Below are 22,940 nucleotides of genomic sequence, written 5' to 3' on the forward strand. Positions count from 1 at the left end.
TCCAAGCAGAGGGCACATGACCTTGAACAAATTAGAGGGTGAAGAGAACAGAGAGAGGGTGAGCAAGAGCAGAGGAACAGATTTTTTGGCCAGTTGGGCTGATGCCGTCTGGACCAGTTGCAGAATCTGAGTCGGGGTTTGACAGCAATCTCGCCACTTTGTCAGAAGAAAAGGACACAGAGTCCAGAGACAGTTGGGTGCTACTGGGTAAGGTGGGTAGAGAAAATGATGGGTTTGGGACACAATATTTCAATGCAAACACCAAGTGTAGGTTCCAGGCCTTTTCACGTGCGGTATCAGCAGTGCGGCCATTTGAGGTAAGGGAGGTGATGGAGGGGGAACATCCACCAGAAACAGATTTGATTAGACGCCATCAGCATTTGGAGGAAGGATAGAGGTTTTTGAGTTCAGACTTAAGATGAGAAAGATGTTGTTTTCTGGCTCTCCTGAGGGTAGATACACACTTGTTCCAAGCTTTGTGGAAGGAACTGAGATTGCCTTCGGTTGGATTAGCCTTGCATAAGGCGAAGGCGAATTGTTTCACGACAACTGCCTTGCCACAACCTTCAGTGTACCATGGGCGGGAGGAAGGGTAGGACAACTGAAGACAAGATGGAGATAAATCTGTGCTTGAGAGAGAGAACAAGTTACTTTGAAGGAATTCCCAGGATGAGTTGATGTCGGAGGAAGTAGAGATGGGAGACCAGTCTCGAAGATTGATGACTGCTTGGAGACCCTGCCAGTCTGCCTAAGTGAAATGCCAGATTCGACGGCACTGAGGTGGTTCTCTGATAACACCCAGAGAGATGTCCGCTTTGACAAGCACATGGTCAGAAGAACCGATTGGAGTGGAGGAAGAACAGCAGATATTTTCAGGGAAATTTGTCAAAATGAGATCCAGTATACATGGTCCATCTGGGATTACCTCCATCTACCATCAATGAGCATATGGTCAATCTCATTTGCCACACCACCAGCATTGGAATTCCAAGTCCAATGATGAGTCTGTGGGCACTGAAACGATGAATCATTCACCCTAAGTCCACAACTTATTGCAAAGTCAAAGGAACCTTGTGCTATTCTGGTTCACAGTTCCAGGCCCATGGGGACCAACACATGTCTCGTAACCATCCCTATCGGTTCCAGTCGATGCATATAAATTCCCCAAGACTAGAAGTGTATCTCGTCTGGGGCACTGATCAACCACTGATAAATAGCGACCAGGGAAATGACACCGAAGGAGTGACGAATCCTTTGTCTCATAATACACTTGTTGACCGGTGTTACCTCAATTATCATTGGAGTCAGCTGATTGGACATGGCTCCAGCAACTACTTGGGAATGGTAACCATCAGGGTGACCAGACCAATAGTCGGTGTAACCACCCGCCATGATCTCGCCACTATCCGGTCTGTGAACATCAGAGTGCTGCAATACCGATGTTCAAATGATAACAGACACAGGTGATCATCTTCTCTTCAGGATAGGACATTCCAGGCAACCAACTGAAGGGACAGTCTCAGGTTAACCCAAGGAGACCACAGTCTGGTGGACGACACCTCAGCACCACCCCGCCAGACTCTCCCGCAATCTGACCCGGGAATGCTACTCCGTGGTTTTCCTCCTGTCATCAAAGAGTGGGGGTCCCGAAGGCTTTGCCTCAATCCCATCATCCCGTGAGCCCTGAGGAGGGCAGCTGCACAGGAGGAACTCCCACAGAGTGGGCTTTCAGATTTCTTTTTTTCGAGATTAGATGCAACGAATACCTGCAGTAAACTTTTGTTTTGATTAATTGGTTAAAGCGATTTTCGGTATCACTTCCTTTTCATGGGTAACATTTCAGTTGTCAACCAAAGTTGTCCAGAGGGTAGTACGTACACACTTGACGACAAAGAGATGACTGGCACCACATGCACAGTCGACCATCCTTGAGAGATAGATCACTCCCTTTCTGTTAGGCACAAGTGGGCTAATTGGTTTTTCAGCAATACAGTAGGGATGCGATAAGTCTTCCGTGGCTATCTTGTTTGCAGAAGCTCAAAATTCAAATCTTTAATCCGACTGCCTTCATTTGCATTTTAACCTGCCTCCTCATGAAAAAAAGTCAATGTTTTACCACGAAGTCACCCACTGTACTCTTAACAATGCAAACATTGGTTAAATCAGATCTCAGTTAAAGATCCCACAGTTCCTTTTGAAAAATGTGGAAAGCCACTGTGTGATGGTACCCTGAAAGAAATTTGAATTCCTATCTTGCTTTACAGCAGACATTGCGTCAGCCTTCTTCGTCCATATGCAGTACGAGGCTGTGGAGAAGCATCATTGGCTGGGGTTGTGGCTGTGCTGCTGAGGCAGTGTCCTCTGCTGGATAGGGCAGGAATTTGGCCAGGGTGCTGGCGATAGCTCGCCTACTCTCCGTGAAGGACACCGTGGGATCTTTAATGAATGCTGGCAGACGGGACGCCCGTTTAACATCCATCCGAGGGATGGCACATACATTGATGAATGACCCTGCCTGTAAAACACAGGGATGGCATTTTTAGCCCCCATTGGACTTAATCCAAAACGGGGGCTTCGGGATTTTGTCTCTATTTTCGTTTACATGCGTGCGTTCATCCACAATCATATCTTGAACATGCCTCAACCAATTTTATTTGTACTTTGCACAAAGACAACACATGATGTATGCAAGTCATTTGTTTTCGACATAACATCCAATATGGTCAACTGGTAGCCATTTTAGTTCTAAAAAAACCCCAAAAACCCTGTGTCGAACACGTCCTCAACCATTTCTCAGACATGCATTTACCGATGTCGTTCAAACTTGTCACACAGATAATAATGAATGATGGCTTACATATGCACGTGATTTTTTTTCAAGACCAGATCCAAAGTGGCCGATTGGAGGCCATTTTAGTTGTTAAAAACAAAAACCTGGTGTCAAACGCGTCAACTATATTTGAGACATGCATTTACTGATGTTGTCCAAACTTGGCACACATATAAAGAATGATGACTAACCAAAGCATGTCATTTTTTTCCGAGATCAGATCCAAGATGGCCGACTGGTGGCTATTTTAGTTTTAAAAAACCCGATGTTTAACATGTCCTAAACCATTTCTCGGACAACAAGCATTTACCGATGTTATTCAAACTTGGCACACACACAAAGAATGATGGCTTATTAAGTACGCCATTTTGTGTCAAGATTAGATCAAAGATGACCGACTGGCCGCCATTTTGTTACTTAAGCATGTCCACAACCATTTATCCGACATGAATGGTCTGATTTTGTTCAAACTTGGCAAAAGCACAGTACACAATGGCATACGCTTGCACCTAACTTTATTTTGCGATCTGATCAAAGATGGCCAACTGGTATATTGGCGGCAATTTTAGTTGTAAAAAAACCCTTGTTGAACATGTCCTCAACCATTTCTCAGAGATGCATTTACTGATGTTGTTCAAACTTATTGGTGAGATCATGGTGGGTGGTTACACCTACAACTCGTACTGCAGCATAGCAAACCAATTGTTCGATTTTTCATAAAAGCACCAAAATTGGTACATATGTTGACTAATGTATTCTGAACATTTCTGGATATGGAGCCACTCGAGATTTTGCCTTGGTCAGCTTTGGCGGCCATTTTCCAAAATGGCCACCATTCTACTTTAACAACATGGGATATCTGTCATTGTTATTCTCTTTGTAGGTTTCTCAGAGGTGATAAATACTCCATGTGATGTGCATTTACAAAGGAGAACAAAACAAATGTCATTTGTGTTGATTTGTTATATTTCCAACCATTGTATCGGGGAAAAATGGTCATTTTTATGGGAAAATCCATTTTTGAGGTGCCGTTGGCCTGACGGACAATCCCAGTGCTTTGAGGCGCTGGATGGTCACCGTACCCGAGGTGGCCAAAGTGATCATGGAGTTTGAGGAGGCGAACATGCATCCAAATGCCAATGAGGAGACATGTCACCATGAAGAAACACCGCGTGCACAGGAAGCATTTGCCAAAGATGTACAATCACTTGTGTCTGTCATTGAAGAGCTGGGGAATCCCTTCGAGGAGGATAGTCCAGATTTGCTGGTCCGAGACATCAAGGAGATTGCCGATCCTGCAGTGATTGAAACATTTCGCACTGCCAAGCAGATTGGACAAGAACAGTTTCAAGGTGGAGCTCTTCATCTTCCCGTCCCATGTGCTGGTGCAGTCCTTCCATGACGAGGCAAAGGAGCTGGTAGTCACTGATGGTGAAGCTGTCATCTGCCTTCCAAGGCAGGAATATGAAAGCTCTCTGGCTCCATGCGGTCAAGAAGAGGTGGACACTCGCATCATGCTACATGTGGCCCATGCTGCAGAACATGACCACCGTCGGATTCAAGTTCGAACTGTAGACATCGACGTCGTCGCCTTGGCGGTGATGGTAGCCCAGGCACTACTATGCATGGATGAACTCTGGATTGCCTTTGGGACGGGCAAGAACTACTGCTACATCCCTGCCCATGAAATAGCTGCCTCCCTCAGTCCACAGAAGGCACGTGCCCTCCCTGTCTTCCACGCCATGACCGGATGTGACACGGTATCAGCATTCGTGGGGCATGGGAAGAAATCTGCCTGGGCCACATGGAACTCGTTTCCAGAACTGACAGATTCTCTTGTGACCCTGACCACCATGCCAGTCAACATCCAGGATGACACAATGCACTGCATTGAAAGGTTTGTGGTGCTACTCCATGACCGCACCAGTCCATATACGGACGTCAACGAGGTCAGAAAGAAACTCTTCGCTAAGAGGAACTCCGTCCAGCGCATCCCACCTACCGACGATGCTTTGGAACAGCATGTAAAGAGATCAGTCTTCCAGGGTGGCGATGTCTGGGGGCAGGTCTTGGTCCCTCAACCCATGCTTCCATCACCAACAAGCTGGGGCTGGCGGCAAACAGAGGATGGGTCCTACGAACCGCTCTGGACCACACTCCCTGAGGCTTCAAAGAGCTGCTTCGAGCTGGTGTTGTGTGGCTGCAAAAAAGGCTGTAGAAACCGCTGCAAATGCGAGAAGGCTAATCTGCAATGTACTGGACTGTGTGCTTGTGAAAGAGAATGCCAGTAGACAGACTGAGATATCGGCCGAGCTTAAAATGTGCAAATGCAAAGTCGCATTGCTTGTAAAAGTGTTGACTTATTGATCCAGAGCCAGTACACTTGAACTCAGAAACTCCTATTGTACTGGACTGATGTATGCGTGTACCATGTGTCCTGGTAGAATGGTAGTCGCCGGTAAACTGGAGCCGCTTCAAAGTGAAGTGTGCAATAATTTGACTACATTTTCTGAGTTTGTCATTATCACGATTATCATTTCCCTTTTCAAAATAGAGTAAAGTATGTAATCTATAATGCAATTTTTGTTGATTCCAAACCCATTGAATGTGATGAATATCATTTGACTCTTGTTCTCCAGGCAATAATGGGTACTTTTCAGCAAAAAGTTTCAGGAGAGCAGCAATTTACAAATCAAATAATGGCTTTTTTACTGAAAATACTGGCTCATAATATTTGAATATGCCTTTTCATGGTCAATTTACTGAATTTTACACTTTCCTAATATCTACCACCAATACAATAATAAAATAAGAGCATATAGCCAATTTCGCTAAAGTAGAATGGCGGCCATTTTGGAAAATGGTCGCCGAAGCTGACCAAGGCACAATCTCGGGTGGCTCCATATCTAGAATGGTTTGGAATACATTATTCTACATGTGTACCAATTTTGGTGCTTTTATGCAAATTTGAACAATTGATCTGAAATATCAGACTACGCTGCAGGAATAAACTGGGCTGGTCACTCTGATGGTTACCATGCCCAAGGAGTTGCTGTATCTGGGTCGAATAAGCTGACTCTCCATGATAATTGAGGTAACACCGGTCAACGAGCTCATTATGAGGCTGAGGATTCATCACTGTTTAGGTGTCATTTCCCTGGTCTCTGTTTATGCTCCGACTGAGGCGAATGATCTCACTCTGACGGAGGCATTCTATTGCACGCTCGAGTTTGTTGTTGATCAGTGTCCCAAGCGAAATACTCTTCTAGTCTTGGGGGATTTCAATGCATCGACTGTTTCTGATAGGGATGGTTATGAGACGTGTGTTGGTCCCCATGTATCTGGAACTGTGAACCAGAATAGCACTAAGTTCCTTGACTTTGTAATAAGTTGTGGACTTAGGCTGGATGATTCATTGTTTCAGTGCCCACAGACTCATCATTGGACTTGGTATTCCAATGATGGCGGTGTGGCAAAGGAGATTGACCATGTGCTCATTGATGGTCACTGGAGGATGATCCAGAACTGCAGGGTCTACCGGAGTGCTCAGTTCCTCAATACCGATCACCGGCTTGTTGTAACAACTCTGAAGTTGCAGCTAAAATCCAGGAGAATGGTACCATCCCAGTCTTGGCTGGATGTTGGCAAGCTCAAAGATGAGAGGGTGGATGAGGAATATGCGAACAGGCTGAGTGGAGATTTGGGGAGTCTGGGTGTTGTAGGAAATCCTTAAGAGTTGTGGAGTGCCTTCAAGACCACCGTCCTTGATGTTGCCGGTGAATGTCTTTGAACCCACCATCAGGCAAAGAAGAATTTTGTCTTAAGTGATGCTGGATACTGTTGAACAGAGTCACAGGGCCAGGCTGAATGGCAGAGCTGAGCTGTTCAGGGAGTTGAGGTGTACAACTGTACGTTTGCTGAGGGTGGACAAGGAGGCCGATGTGCGAGAAATCTGTGAAGGGGTAGAGCTTCACCTGTGGTCAAGTGATTCTCATCCTGCTTACAGAGGAATTCTTGCATTGCGTTCTTCCAAGCCTGTTCCTCTGTGTACTGTAGTTCGAGCATAGGGTGGTGGGCTCTTGACACAGGGGTCTGAAGTGAAGGTTACTTTGAGCAGCTGTCCCAGGCTGCAGCAAACCAGTTGAAAGGGTGTTAAGCTCCTGCAATCTGTGGCATCCATGGTGAACTTCTCAAGGCTGGTGGAAATGCTGTACTCATGTTGTTTCATGTAGTTCTGTGCTCTTTTTGGAGCACAGGCATCAACCCAACTGACTGTAAGAAGGGCCTTGTTGTCCCTCTCTGGAAATGGAAAGGTGATTGCCAGGACTGCAACAACTATTGAGGGGTGATGCTGATCTCAGTGCCGGGCAAGGTCTTTGCTCGGATAATTATTGATAGGATTCGCCACCATCTGCTTGAACACCAGCTCTCAGATCAGTCGACTTTCTACCAAAGAGGACAACGATTGACTGTATCCTTGCTCTCTGGGTCCTCACCCAATGCAGATGAGAGTGTCAGCATGGGTTGCTCACAGCCAATGATCTCCATAAGGCGTTTGATTCAGTGAATCGGGATGTCTGCTGGAGGATTCTCAGTCTTCGTGGGGTGCCACCAAAACTGAACAATCTGATGTCTGAAATATACTCTCGTACTGAGAGTGCCATGAGGTGTGGTGGTTCCATCTCTGACTTGTTTCCAGTTGTTACTGGAGTTCATAAGGGGTGTGTACTGGCCCCGACACTTTTCAGTGCTTGTATGGTTTGGATTTTGGCAAGGATGTCAGAGCGGTCAAACTGTGGTGCATCGTTTGGGTGTGTCAGGATCTCTGACCTTGATTTCGCAGATGATGCAGTCATTTTTGCGGAGATGCTGGATATCCTAATGGGGGCCCTCCAGACGCTGAATGATGAGTTGGAGCCACTGGGATTACAGGTTTCCTTGGTGGAAACTAACATCCAGGCTTTCAATGACATCTTTGATGCTGCTCCTTTGTCTGTTCCTGTTTGTGGTGAGGATGTTGAGGTCACAGAGAGATTCACTTCTCAAGGCAGTGAAATTGATGTCTCCGCATGTTGTGAGCCAGAGGTCGATAGACATCTGGGACGAGCCTGGGGAGTCATGGACTAACTGGATCATGGGGTGTGGCACTGTCGGTACCTATGTATGAGGACGAAAGTCTGAGTCTTTCAGTCCTTGGTGCTTCCAGTTTTACTCTACGGATGTGTCTTGGACTCTGACCAAGAATCTGAGACAGACTTAACTCTATTGGTACCAGGTCTCTTCAGAAAATCCTTGGCTATCGCTGGTCAGACTTTGTGTCCAACAAGCATTTCCTGAGAGAGACAGATGAGATTTGTTACCTGTGTAGTCCGTCAACGTCAGTTGCGACTATATGGACATGTGGCTCATTTTTCTGATGCTGAACTTGCTCACCAAATTCTCTCAGTCAGGGAGCCACGTTGGTGGAGGAGGTAACAGGCCAATCATGTGCCTTGTAGTTGCAGCAGGTTGATCAGCATCTCAAGGAGATGGGGATGGGCCAGCCCTCTGTCTGGTTCTGGGGGATGACCAGATGGAGGCCCCTGGTGTGCACACAGCGACACATTGCTCTGGCGCATGCTCCCATACCTGACCTGATCTGAGATAAATCATTGATGAAGATCAGGTCTTGGACTGGGCCCAGAATACTGCCTTGGGAAGACGAAAGGACTCCGATGAGTGCCACATTTTGGCTGTGAGAGTGGAGGAAGTCAATAAGCCATGTGTGTAGTTGGCATTAGATGTCATTGGCAGACACTTTGGAGAAGGCAGGATGCCAGACTGTATGAAAAGCATGAGATATGTCCAGAAAGATGGCCCTGAACTCATCTGACATTGAGGGCTTCAATCCATTGTGGGGTGAGTAGAAGCAGCATGTTGAAAGTGGAGTGACCTGGTCTGGAACCAAATTGGTGATCTGAGATGAGGTTGTTGGAGAAAAGGAAGGATTTCATATCAACTGCGATGATGGATTCCATGATGTTGCTGATGATTGGAAGTAAGCGAATATGTCTGTCGTTTAGGGGATCAGTTTTTGCACATTTTTATGTAGTGCAGTGATGTTGGCAGTTTTCCAAGCAGATGGAAGATTATCGAGCACAAATGATAGGGTGAAAAGGGCAGAGAGATAGTTTGTGAAAGAGCAGCAGTGCACGTTTTTAGGACACATGAGCTGATGCCGTCCAGTCCAGTCGCAAAGTCAGAGTTGAGGGTTGAAAGAACCTCCTCCACTTTTTGAGGTGCAAAAGATGCAGAGTCCAGGAGCAGTTGATAGCTGGATCAGGAATCACACCCAGTAGGTCATGTGGAGGTGGGTCGGTTCGTTCAGTTTCGTTGTGCAGATCACCAATCTAAACGAAATTCATCCTGTACATTCATGAGAACACACCATTGAAATTCCTACTTGTTTCCATATGCACAAGTTGACACACCGACAGTTATTACCATTTAAAATTACCGCCGTGAAGCGGGTGTGGCATGTTTGTAATCGCGGAGGAAACAACAAATCTAGATGGCGGCGCCCATGGTCTGGTGATTTCGAGTGATTTTTGGTCTTTCAACAACCAAATATGCAATGTTTCACACTTGGGCGGGGAGGAAGATGAGAGAGTGACGCAATTCATGGATAAGAGCTGGCTTAAGGTATGTGAGTGTGCGAAGGCTTGGTGCGACTCCACAGATAGTGCAACTATCAACAAATGCCGTTTGCTGGCTGATCAAATTATGAAACTGCTGCCAATGACTGATCCTCCTGCGGATGCCGGCTATCACCGGTTCTGCTATGCGTCGTTTTGTAACAAGGATCATATAAAACGTACTGAAGCCAGGAATAGGAAATCAGAAGCCAGCACTACTGCAGTTTCTGCTAGAGCCAGTGAGGTGGTGGGCGGACGAGAAGAAGAGGGGCACTCATACCACAAAATACGTAGAAAATCCCTCAGAACGTCTGTAGAAAGGGGGGCTGACAAATCAGCTGGTGTACTGCCAATAATTTGTGTGATATGCCAGAAAAAAAAAGACAAATTCATCCGCGTCAAAGGAAAATCTCAATGTGATCAGTTGTCCCTGGCAGAAACACAGGATGGAGGAAAGCTGAGGGAAACTGCTGAGCAGAGGAGAGATTAATGTGATGTGAGAATAATGAGAACTATAAAGGATACAGACTGTGTGGTGCAGTTTGTTATCACCATAAATGTTATTATGAGTATGTGAATGACACATACCACAGACAGAGTGAAAGTAAACTCCAAACTCAGAAAGTGAACTATGACTCAACATTTGACATTTTCTGTGATAAAGTAATCCAGGTAAGACTCATTGATGGAAAGCAATCCATACATATGAAGAAGTTGTGTGAGATGTTCAATGACCTACTCAGAGTATGCGAAGGTCAGGATAAGGCCAACTACCAGGCAACAAGACTGAAGAAAAGACTGCAGGAACGGTACCCAGACATGATTTTCTATTGTCCACCAAAAATGTCTGAGAGCGAAGTGGTGTACATGAAGGACATTGATATTGGTTCCATTGCTCAGGATGCTGTTGTAGACAAGTAGCTCTACAACAGAAACAGAGTCAACTACAGAGGATGAAGCAAGCCAGTGTCCACAGTAGGGTGACTCAGACCTCAATTTACATGTTTTATACTCGGGAGCACTCATGGTGAGGGATGACCTGAACAAACACCAAAGTTTGGACATTACATGGCCCTACTTGGAAATGGTGGAGCTTGCACTAGAGCTTATACGGGCAACTCGTACTTCGAACTGGCCGAAACACCTTGCGATCACGAGAGCGTCAATGCCCTGGTACTTTGCGTACGATCACCTCAACGATGCAAGGTACTTACCCGTTTACTGGCTGGAAATGGCCGGGCTGGAGTACTCCCACCCAGACACCTATCAAGCGTTCATAAACGGCAAATGGACTGCCCAACGGCATACTCGTTATGGATTTAGTAGTGTTGCGTGTGATCAGATCATAGAGCAGACTTTAAATAGGGACAGCAAGACCAGTGGAGGCATCATTGGTTACACTCAGAAAAGCACAGCTGTGAAGAAGTGGATCCTGTCCCAACCAGCACGTGCAGAAATCGCAAGGAAATGTGAGTCCATGGTGGGTATCCACAACGAGCCCCGAACGAGAAAGGATTTGGATGTGTCGAGCTCGAAGAAGAATGAAGCAGTGGGTGGTGCAAGTGATGGACACAGTACTTCAAATGATGAACCCTTTCTCTGGCGCTCACCTTGAACTCGTCAATATTAGTTCAGGTGTCATCGCACCGCCAGCCACTTCCCCGGACTTGATGAACGCGTATGTCAAGGGAGAGAATGCTGTCGTGCAATTCATGCGTGATCGGCTTCTCTCGGGTGATGTCCCATTCTTCAGTCCGATTTCGAAGGCCAAATTGGCAACTTTCTTGAAGGCGCGAGGCAAGTCGGCGGCTCCTCACCAGCAGATGCCGAAGGTTGAAATTGCGAATGAACGTCGTCTTTTCACATGACTGCTGTTGATTGGCGAGTAAAGCAATGTAACACTCCACAATCTGCTCGCATACCCACTGGCGAACATATTGTTGCGGTTGAGGAAATTCGCAAACCACCATTCAGGTCCCGTAGGTGAGATATCTCTGTAAGTACATGTGTAGTTAGCCCAAACCCGTTGTTTAGAGGGAATAAATGTGATTTATTCGGGCTGCGACCCTTTGAGATAGTCGTTTTTCTGTTATATCTTTATTTTGAACCAACCACGTCTCAACCGCCATCACACAACAACCACCAACCGCAACGCCGCTTCACAACAACAACAACGCCAACAGCCACGACCTTTACCTTCACAACTCGCTCCCACAAACATCGCATCACCGCCATTCCAAACGTCACCATGGCCATGGACCACCACTTTAAACCCTTCACCACCTCCGCCTCTCCTTCTGCGACCATTCCCGCACCGCTTGTGGGCACCGAGCGTCAGGCTGTCCTGGCCTCGTGCGGGACGCGCGCCGAGCTGTGGGTGCAAAGTGCGGCCTTTCCGAGGAGAATTCGGATCAGGAATGATACACGCCCACTTCTGATCCGTCCAATCGGCAAGCGCGGGGCGGTTTGGCCCCGCCTCCAGGCGCGTCGGAGTAGAATCGGGATATGCAAATTCGAGGATCAGGGGAGACTCACGCCCCTTTTCTCCGTCCAATGGGCGAGCGTGGCTCCACCCCCGTTCTGATCCAGAAATTTGCATATGGGTTCTCCTGCCGGACTATAAAGCGCCGAGCGTGGGACGAATTAAGTCAGTTGGAGAAGAGTCAAGGCGAGTTTGAGAAGAGTCAAGTCAGGTCTGGAGAGGAGAAGTCTGTCGGAACTCGCAGTCTGTCGGGGTTCGGAGTCTGTCGGGGAGCTGCAGAGAGAGGAAGCCTGGAGCGCGGTCGAGGTGATTTGCTGCAGTCGGCTGAGGAGAATTGCGGAGGGGACCGGATAGCTCGGGTCCGAGGCAAGGAAGACGGCTGTCGGCGACGAGCTCGCAGTGGAGTCGCTCGTCGCGGGACCCAAGCAAGCCAGCTATCCTCTTTCCCCAGAGCATCAACAATTCCCCCCTTTTTCCCCCCCACGCTGAGATAGTGCGAAAAGGGGGGCCCCGTTCCCACCCCACTCCAAGCAGTGGCAACGAAACCCGCGAAGGAGCGCGGAGTCGGGGCACCGCCGTGCCGCCACATTTGCGGCTCATCACAAGACACGGGTAGGATCCACCCGGTCTCGCGGCCCACAGGCCCCGTCTGCCCCCTTGTCTTTGAGGGTGGCCCTTTTCTTTTGCTTTTGAGTAAATGTGTTGTTGGCGCCGTCTGTAAAGTAAAACTGTGTAAGTGTTGCCGTGTGCACGCGTAGTTGGTTGTAGATCTGCATTGTTGTGTTTCTTTTGTTACATCTGCTTTTGGTGCATAATTGTTGTAATTGTATATGTGTGCTCTCCGTGTGCCGCGGAATAAATGTGCATTATATTATGTTGAACTGTTTTCCCGTTTCGCTTCGTCTTTTCTTTAATTGAATCTCCATCTTGCTTCACGTAAAGGGTTGGTAGTGGGCTTTATACGCCCGATAATTAATCGGAACCGTCGAGGCCGACGATAACACCGCTCGGTTATCCCGATAGTACGGAACGGGTCGCTTAAGCGACCCGTGTCCGGAGTCGACCTGCGGCGAGGTGCGATCGCCTGGTCTACCCTCCGCGCGGGTACTTAGGTAGGTCGAATTTGGCGAACAACCCTATCCCACGCAGGGGGCCGATTGGCACGATCGTGGTGAGGCCGAAAGGCCCACCCGTGACTAGCTCCCGGCGTTGGTCCGAGAGGGTCACGACGGAATTGTCCGTCCGGTGGGCGACGTGCCGCGATTCGAGTTACGTGGCCGTTCGCACGCCGGCGGGTGCAAATTCGCAACAATATCTTTCCCGCTGGCATCCGGTGATTGTTCGATTGCTAAGACTGACAAAGCCAAACTCCGCAACCATATACTGAAACTGGCCCGATTGCCATGTGGACGCTCGGCCTATCCAAGGTGCAACAATTGTGGATGGAATGGCCGTTATTCAGGTGATAATGGCTGATTCACTGCATAACACTTTCGGCAAAATGGAAGAGCTGGTGCTGAACATCGTAGTGGCCAAAGCACGACATAACCAATCTTCGAGACTGGACATGGTGTTTGATACTTACCCAAGTATCAGCATCAAGTGCCTCGAGCACGCCAGACGAGCGGGCAGGGCGGGTGATCTTCAGGTATGAACCATCTACAGACGTGATCAAGCCCTTCCAAAACAGTGGGCCAATTATCTACTGAGCGGAGCCAACAAGAAGGCGTTGATAGAGTTCATCGTCGAATCGTGGACGAGAAACATCTGTCCATCAAAACTGGGTGACATGTTGTTGTACGTCAGTCATGCCGGCAAATGTGAGAAAATCAAGGCGTCGAATGGTGTCATGACTGTGTTGTCAGTACCTGAACTTGAATGCGACCATGAGGAAGCTGACACGAAGCTCCTGCTACATGCCGCTCACGCGGGACAGAATGAAGAGTCGGTGCGCATAGAGAGTTTCGACACCGATGTGTTTGTGTTGGCATTGGCTCACTTGAAATCGATTCGGGCATGAAATTTCCATCTGGTCACAGGAAGTCCCAAGGACATTATCATCGTTGACATTAGGAAGCTGAGTAATGCCTTGGAAAGTTCTGTCTGCGATGCGCTGATAGGTTTGCACAATTTCATGGGAAGTGATACCACCAGTGCATTCCATGTAAAGGGCAAAACAAGGCCATTTGACTTGATGATGAAGGGTCCCCATCTCATCACCTGTTTCGGGAGCATTGGTCGAGAATTCACGCTAAATCAGGATATCATTCACGACCTGGAACAATTCGTCTGCGCCATGTACAATCAGCCGACCATGAAGAGTGTGGATGAGGCTCGCGACAAGCTATTCTGCAGCAAGTCGCTGGGAGAACAGAAGTTGCCGCCAACAAGCGAGGCTCTGATGCTGCATTGCAAAAGAGTGAACTATCAGTCTGCGATCCACCACCACGTGACTGAGAGGTTTGTAGAAGCCCCTTCTCCTACATTTCATGGATGGGTGGAACGCAACGGAGCACTGATTGTTCACTGGTTGAACAAACCACCAGCACCGAAGGAACTGTTAGAGGCGACGAAATGTAATTGCAAGAAGACGAAATGCGAGACCAACCAGTGTTTTGCTGGTCAAAAGGACTGTCCTGCGCAGAATGCTGTGGGTGTCAAAACTGCGCCAACGATGAACAGACCCGTGCAGAAATGGAACTTATGGATGATGAAAGCAGAACTGACGATGATTCCGACGATGAACTGTGAATGCGGGTGTCACACTGCTTTTGCTGTGATGATCTACTACACAGTAGTATTCAGATTGGTTAGCATGTAATAGTGGACTTGAGTTTTGTAATAGCAGCAGTCAAGAGCTGAGTTCAGCAACCGCTTCAGAGCAAGAAATACTGGAGTTCTTAGACAGTAATCCTCTTGTGGCGGTTCTACTTTTCATCAGGCTGAGTCGCGCAGTCTCTTTGTCTTTGATGTAATCCGTAATAGCCAATGTAACTGTCTTTAATAGGCGCTGTAACTGTCTTTATTAGTCAATGTAACTACCTTTAATAGCCAGTGTGGCTGCCTTTTAAGCAAAAAGTTGCCTTGGTCAACTCGAAGGCCTGTCTGGTCGGTCCAGACGTTTTCGGTTGGTAAAAATATGTAACTGCTTCGGTTTACGACCTTTCATTATAAACATCTTTAATAATAGTGAATAGGGCTCTGTATAAACATATTGTATCATTTTAAGACCTCACAAGAGTTTTCTTTGACGTACACATTAGTCTAACCTTGATTCTTCATTTCTCTGTCAAAATCGTGCTTTAATGTTCGGTGTATCTTTAATTGCCAAAAATGACCAATTGTGGCACATCCTCGACGTGGAAACAAGTGGATTTGGACTCAGCGTCTAAAATTCTTCAAGTATGCCAAATTTGGTGATCTGCACAATGAAAATCATTTTCTGAAGGTAATAGCGAATACCTCCACATGGTCTACAGGCTGGACAGCTTAGAGGCGAGTGTGTGTACCTGTCGGCCATCCTGTCAGCCCTATAACATCAGTGATGTATCCACATCTCACTGTTGATGCAACCACCAGAAACTCCCTCCACAACTCGGATGGATGGAATCGAACTTCATCAATTAATTTGGCTATTTTATAATGTTATAGTCCATGCAGAGAAAGATCAAAATATCGATTTCATTTTTTGGATATCATTACAGAGTTGTGACAAAGTGATCACAAGCACAGCAGGCTTGAATTAAGTTGGGGAAATAGTAGTGGTCTATCGGACAAGTTCACATCACTGAGTCCTTATTACCCCCGCCACCGAAGGTGAAGGAGGTTATGTTTTCACCCTTTCTGTCGATTTGGTTGTCTGTTTGTTTGTTATCTTGCCAAAACGAAGTTTTTGCAAGATATGTTAGTCAGCTTGTAGGTTTTTTGTTGGATTTTTTTTTGTCTGTAATCACGTATCGATCACTCTGCAGAGCACAGTTATCATTGTAAATTTTTGTAACTTCGCATATCAGAGGCCTATAGAGGTCCCTTTCAGTGCACAAAATTTTGAAGGTCAAGGTCACTTTGTCGCAAATCAGGGGAGTTGACGAAACCCTTATTTTTTGAGTAATTTTGATCGGATCGTCTTAAAACTTCATGGGAATATAGTTCATGGTCTGGCGCTCAGCTGATTAATTTTTGGTGACGATTCATGGTTAGCGCCGAAGGTCAAACATATTTGACCCCAAGGTCAAATTTCCAAGTTTTAGGAACCATATCGTGTAGTACATCAAATTGAACACCTCGATGAGTGCTTTCTAGATATGTCAAGCTTGAGACATTATGACGTCATTTGGTGACGTTATGAGGCAAAAGCATATATTTCATGGTTACTCTGTAGAACGATTCTCATCGGAATCTCTCGTAGGCAGATATTCCTCAAGGAGTCGCTCCTGGTGGATAGCAGCTCTGTTCACCTCAGTGTGACCTTAAATAAGTCACACGTGGTCACCTTTTGGCAAGATACAGGTCACCCTGCGGGTGACATTGGTTTATTTGTTTGTTTGTTTGTTTGTTTGTCTGTGCGCAGGATATCTCAAAAAGTTGTGGAGGATCCGGATGAAATTTTGTGGACAGGTTGGGTGTGTGACAAGGCCGAACTGATTAGATTTTGGTGAATATCTGCATCCGGATCCGACGACTAGAATTTTTAAACTGTTTATTATTCACCATTGGGAGATGGGGCCAAAATGATATATAGCACGATATCTCAAAAAGTTGAAGGAGGATTCGGATGAAACTTGGTAGACAGGTTGGGTGTGTGACAGGGAAGAATTGATTCAATTTTGGTGAAGATCCGAATCTGGATCCGGATCTCATAATTTTTAAAATGATCCTTCACCTTTTAAGAAATCGAGCTAAACAGATGTATAGCATAATATCTCAAAAAGTTGTGGACAGATTCGTATGAAACTTGGTGGACAGGTTGGGTATGTGACAAGGATGAATTGATTCAATTTCGGTTTGGATCCTAATCCGGATCTGGACATGAGAATTACTTAATTTTTTTAAGTGATTCTTCACCACTGAGAGATGGGGCCCAAAAACGATATAGTACTGTAAAGCATGATATTTCAGAAATGTGTTGGACCTGATATGTTCTCGTCGATCAGGCACGACATGGTGGAGGTATGTGCTCTACCGAGTGCCCTTCTAGTTTGGCTTTGTTTCCTGCTTAGTGGTTATGCCAAAAATTACATTTTTGTCAATTTTGTCTTGATCCAGACAATCACACATAATGGATTGCACACAGATTGTAGTCTGAATGATAAAGCAAAAGGTTGCATGTATTTTCAAAATAGCATATGTGAAAGTAAAATAATTTTCCTCTTTCACCAAACACCAAACACATGGGATCAGGTCTCTCAGGACCACAAGGGTTCACTTTTGTAATAAAATCTTATCTTTCCTCTTGATCGTTTCTTTATACCAGTGTAGGAATTTTTTTTTGTTTTTCATTCCAGTTTTCATTTCTGGAAAGCATCAGGGTATTGAATTTATGGGCACATTGAGATCCTTTGTGCCTGAAACCGACCATGCCATAATGTACCTTTTTCAGGATTGATGTCTTAGTGCAACGGTTTCACAGGACATGATATTCTATAAATGATAAAAGTGAAAGCTTGATTGCTGTGTTGATCTACCATGTTATTTGGAAAAAGGAATGCTTTATCAAAATGACAACTGTGTACTAATAGCCAAGTATATCGACAAGGAAAGCATACTCAGATCTGCTATCTTCATATGATTTACTTTTCATTTTGCTTTTGCCCAAGTTCCATTAATTTTTTGCATTTTGAAGTGATTCCAATGCAAAAATACTTTGTTCTGAGACCAACCGAAGAGCCATCATTCTAATGGAATAAAGTTGTATCATGATCCCATGTGGACGTACAAAAGAAATCCAACATTCCAGACAATAGTGAAGCTTCGAATTTTACATCCTGGCAAAGTTAAAGTGCTGTTATCAATTTGGGAGAATTGTGTATTCTCAAAACATTTGTCCTCCTTCACATATAATAAGGTCTCAATCCCTCGTATAACTTTCTCAATAATTATGAAAGTTCCCGAACATGAGCTCCAGCTCAACGTTTGCGTATGCTGGTCTTTGTGGATGTTGCTGCTTGAGAGTCCCATCTGGACTTGTATCTGCTTGAGGCCATGATGAAGTCAACAAAGATGTGAAAGAGGGTTTCAATGGTTTATACTAGTATTAGGCACCCACAGCCATCCGTGACCATGTTGTGGATGGAACTCCAGCCGAGGCCCTCACTTTTTTTCTTTCACACTCACTTTTTCACCTTTATTCGCTCTTAAATTCGTTTTTTTTCCGCAGCTGCTTGAGCGATTGACACGACACTTTCAACATAGGAGCACCTACCCATTGTCTCACCTTGGGTATCCTTCTGCTGTGTAAGACTAATGTATTAGCAACAGAAACGTGCAGTTTGGTGAAACCTGCAGGAGTTTTAATGAAAAAAGAATACCAAAGAGTTTGTCAGGCAAATAAAAAGAGGAGGTAACAAGAAGGACACTCATTAGAGTGCATACCTCTGCCAGGCTGAACAGTTTGCGTTTTGTATCCCACTGATAGGCCAGATCTGCATCCGGACCTGAACGAAAGTCAAATCGGCTTGTTCTTGTCACCTAACCAACTCATCCACCAAGTTTTGTCATCACAATGTCCACAAGCTCTCAAAATTATTGGAACCTCCTGTGATGAGACTGAAGAACAAGGTGTGGCGCTGTCACATCGCAAGAAGGTTGGTGGTCTCTATTTTATACCATCTATTCTCCAACATTACTCCCTCAGTCCTCCAACAACCCTTCCCAGCAACTTCAAGATGCATGTGTTCTTCCAGTGCCCTTCTCCTGGTTAAACTTCCAAACTCCAGGCTGACTGCACACCTCCACTCCTTTATCCCTCACTTTACCCATCTGTGAAACCACCATCCAGAGGCTGTTCTGTCTCGATCTTCCCTCCAGGGCTTCAAGCAAGCAGTGCACCACCACCTCTTGTCATCACCAATTCTGATCGATGATCTTTATTACCCCCAATAACTTTTCTTAACTCAATAATTTTACTTTTAAGTTTCAGTTTCCTTCCCGCCTCCCTGACGTCTTTTCCTGTTAGTTAATTTCCTCGATGTCTGTTCCACTGTCGGTTATACCATGCTCTTCCATCAGCCTCACTCCTGTAAAGAAAAAAATCTCAATGGTACAGATGTCATTCTATAAGTTTATTACTATCTGAAAGCTTCAGCACTGATATAATTGACTTGAAAACGAAACTACAATTCATTACTGACACTAAACTTGGAATAATTAGTGTAGAATATTTAAAAGGCCTTATCGTCCTTAATTGGCACACATACATACATTGTGAAATAAACTGTTCTTTGTTTTTTTTCGAAGTCCCATTCCTAAAGCCTCCACTGTTCTGTTCCTTCAACAGAATGATTGTGTGTTTATGAATCCAGTTAGTGGGCAGTGGAAAGTTGAAAGTTGTTACTCTTCGAATGGTTTCATCTGCTATCGTTATGAAGGTCAGTATCTCGGTGTTTGCCCATCATTATCAACATTGCACATGTCACGCGACTTATGAATGTGAGATCAGCTTGATTTGTGCCTTCCTTCATGGCTTTTCTACACATTTCCTTCATTTCAGAATCGGAATTCAAATCCAGCATTTCATTTAATTCGTAAATTTGCTGGTAATTAACTTCTTGATGAAATAACAGCGTGATGTCATTTTCACAATATTGTTTCAGGCATAGTTCTTATTAACAACGGCCTAAATTGGAATCCGTTTCTAATCAGTTTCACTCTGTGTTAGTGCATTTCTCCAACTGACGCAGTCACATGATGCCATCACAAAAGTTGGGATCCTACCTGCAAAAATAATTTGCAGAATAAGGAAGTAGGAAACACCAAGCTCTCCAGTTGTGTCTTATTGCTACCTGGTATTTCCATGCACATATTATATGTACATGCTACACCTTCATCGGTGCCGATAGTTTCATTACCCCGTGCACTAGAAGCAAAAAGCATTGTAAAGCAATTGGTTCTTCTGCCTATCCGCCGATCTGTCTGTCTGTCCACAAACGTCAGCTTATGATCGAGGAACAACTTGATTTCAATTGAATGCTATATTTTGAACATGAACATGAATGTGAAAATGGGACAAATTCAGAGCCTGATAAACTACAGGTTCAATTGTACATGTGCAGAGAGGAGTGAGATATTTTTTTTTACTCTCGCTACCTGTCTGGCAGTTGCAGAAATTTGCAAATCATTCTAAACAGAGAACTTACTGTTTTTAAGGACCTCATAAAGGACACAAACGACAGGCACAAATAACTCATGTAACGTGTTAAATATTAAGGTGGTGTATAAAACACTGCATATACAGCAGTAAACATCTGGATTTTTTTTTTCTATAGCCTTAAAAGTCTCTATTTTATTTAAATTTAATTATATACTTCAAAACTGTAGAACACAAATCGCCTTCTTGCCACTTTGAAAACCCTTCCGTTTAGCAGTACTTGGACATGTTAAATAATGTGGTTCATAAGACGCTGCATCAACGGCGCTCAACTTCTACAAAAATTTTTTTTTAATGAAATCATTATTTTATTTCAATTGAAATATAAACTTGAACACTTTGTGGGGTAAGGTGTTCTATGAACTCTCCAGTTTTCTTCTGTTATGTTTCTGCAAGCAAACTGTTCTGCAACTGAGTGCAAACTTCACAGAGGCATATCTCTACAAAATCCCTTCTGCACATTCACATTACAATTCAACACAAGGAGGGTTAATTGTTAATTGTTATGTGGTGAAACAAGCAAGGATTGTTCCAGCACCTTGAGGATAAGACTGCTCACACTAATATACTTGAAGTGGAAATGCGAACCAACCTATAGGATCATGACAGCTTTCAGAACACCCTCCCTTTGAAAATGCAGCACAATTTAGGAAAATATATATATATATATATATATATATATATATATATATATATATATATATATATATATATATATATATTCAAAATGGTTACCTTCTTCACCAGCTGATACTGAATCCTCTTCACAGATCCTCTTCTTGAGCCACAAGTGACACCATCTCCCGGAGCAATGACCATCGATGGTCGAACGTACACTGTGCTTAAGGAGCCGAGCTCCTGGTGGCAGGCTCGGCAAGCATGTTCTGATACTGGTGGCAAGCTCGCATCCGTGCCTGATGTTATTCACCAGGCATTCCTTACCGTAAGGGCTGCTTATCTTAGCCGTTCTCTCTGGATTGGCCTTCGAAGCAACAAGGTTTGGTGTGAAAAGTTTTCCATTTTCTTATTACCAGAACATTCACTTAAATATTTCATTTAATAATTTTTGACTTGTTACTTTGTTGATTAATTTTTACCAAAAAAATGTTGGCTTATTTAGTGTTCCAATCTGAGCCTTTGCCTCAGGATATCAGTTCTCCTGGGCGAACAGGATACTTCAGAGGTAACATATTTGCCTTTGAGGTCTAGTTTGGGTTCATTTCCCAACCCGATTATAAAATTGTCACTGGTGCTTCACAGACGGGACATTGTAACAGGCAGGCCCCTCCTTCAGAGAGATGTTTAGCCGGGTGTTCTGGCCACCTGTGAGCATTTTCTGGTTTCAGAGCCCACAGCGAATTTGCTACAGGAGACCACTGTGCTCTGGAACCTTGGAAAAAAGAAAGATAAAAATTCTTGTCGTGATTACGGATGAAAAAGACAATGGCAAAACTACCTAGTGAATTCTCTACTTTCTCAACACCAATAGAAAGGACTATAGAAAATGGATAGGATCAGCGACCACAGGTTCAAATCCCATAAACTGGGGTTTTGTGCAATGTTTTCTGATATTCTTGTTTTCCACCTGCACTAAAAACTGTTAATGTTATAATTCTGCATTTGACATGTTTTTCTCGATTGTACACCGCTCCTCCCAATTCCATCTCCAGGCGCTGCACCTTGCCATGATGATGCGTGCCAAAAGGGTTTACTCAATTTTCACTCCGCTTGTTGGGTAGTCGATCTAGTCGAAAAAAAAAAAAATTTGAGATTTTTATTTCTACCCTTATTATCAGTATTTCCGTCGATATGTTTGTCTGTCTGTCTGTGCTTGTTGGCTCCTCTTCGAGTACCCTTATTCTGGACATTTCCATCTGTCTGTCTGTCCGCGAAACTTTGGTCAAGCCTAGGGGCTAAACCACTCAACCAATTCCAATGAAATTTGGTAGGTAGGACCAATATTTCTGGGAATCGTGTGCTTTCAAATATGGGACCCCGGGCCCTAGCAACGGCATAGCAACGGCCCTTTAAAGTGGTCAAAAAAATCGAAAAAAATAAAAATAAAAAAAACGAAAAATCGAAGCTTAGAGTTCTGTGCGCAATCTATCTAGCTCCCTTCATGCCAATTTGCAGCCCTAACAAAAAATATTTGTAGGAGGAGATAGGTTTTGGGCGAGTACATGTCAAACATTTCAGAAACGGTTAATTGGGAATATCTCTAAGAGAAAGAGTCTGATTTTCATGAAACTTGGGTGAAATGTGTACAATGTGGCTCGCATGTACACAAAAATGAATGGTTGCTATGCACACCTCCGTTGCTTAGCAACAGCTAACATACTTTATCGTACATCGTACACTTATTGTGGACTGTACAAAAAAATCAATACCTCTGAAACTGGACCTCCGAGGGACCTGTTTTCTTTGTGCCCAAGGAGAATGTCTTACAGCATCATATAAAAAAATAAAATCTTTAGCGAATAGATAAATGGAATTACCAGGGCTGCCATTTGTTAGAGTCTCTTTGGAAACATGCCTGAAATTTCACAAGGCGGGTTTCTGGGTGCAAACTAAGAGCGCTGTGATAATCAT

General features: G+C 44.8%; 1 protein-coding gene across 6 annotated transcripts in view; it reads left to right on the forward strand.

Moving 5' to 3' along the window:
• The window catches only part of LOC147030968 (macrophage mannose receptor 1-like), a 355,425-nt gene that overhangs the window by 269,492 nt on the left and 62,993 nt on the right, over window positions 1–22,940 (forward strand). For all 6 annotated transcript variants that reach the window (XM_085875590.1, XM_085875591.1, XM_085875593.1 and 3 more), the window contains 2 exons: window positions 19,482–19,572; window positions 21,122–21,348. In XM_085875590.1, the coding sequence (XP_085731716.1) occupies window positions 19,482–19,572; window positions 21,122–21,348 (318 nt within the window). The remainder of the gene's footprint in view (window positions 1–19,481; window positions 19,573–21,121; window positions 21,349–22,940) is intronic.

Source organism: Eptatretus burgeri, chromosome 3 (assembly GCF_056783735.1).
Source record: "Eptatretus burgeri isolate ZD-2024b chromosome 3, Ebu_testis_v1, whole genome shotgun sequence".
NCBI lineage: Eukaryota > Metazoa > Chordata > Myxini > Myxiniformes > Myxinidae > Eptatretus > Eptatretus burgeri.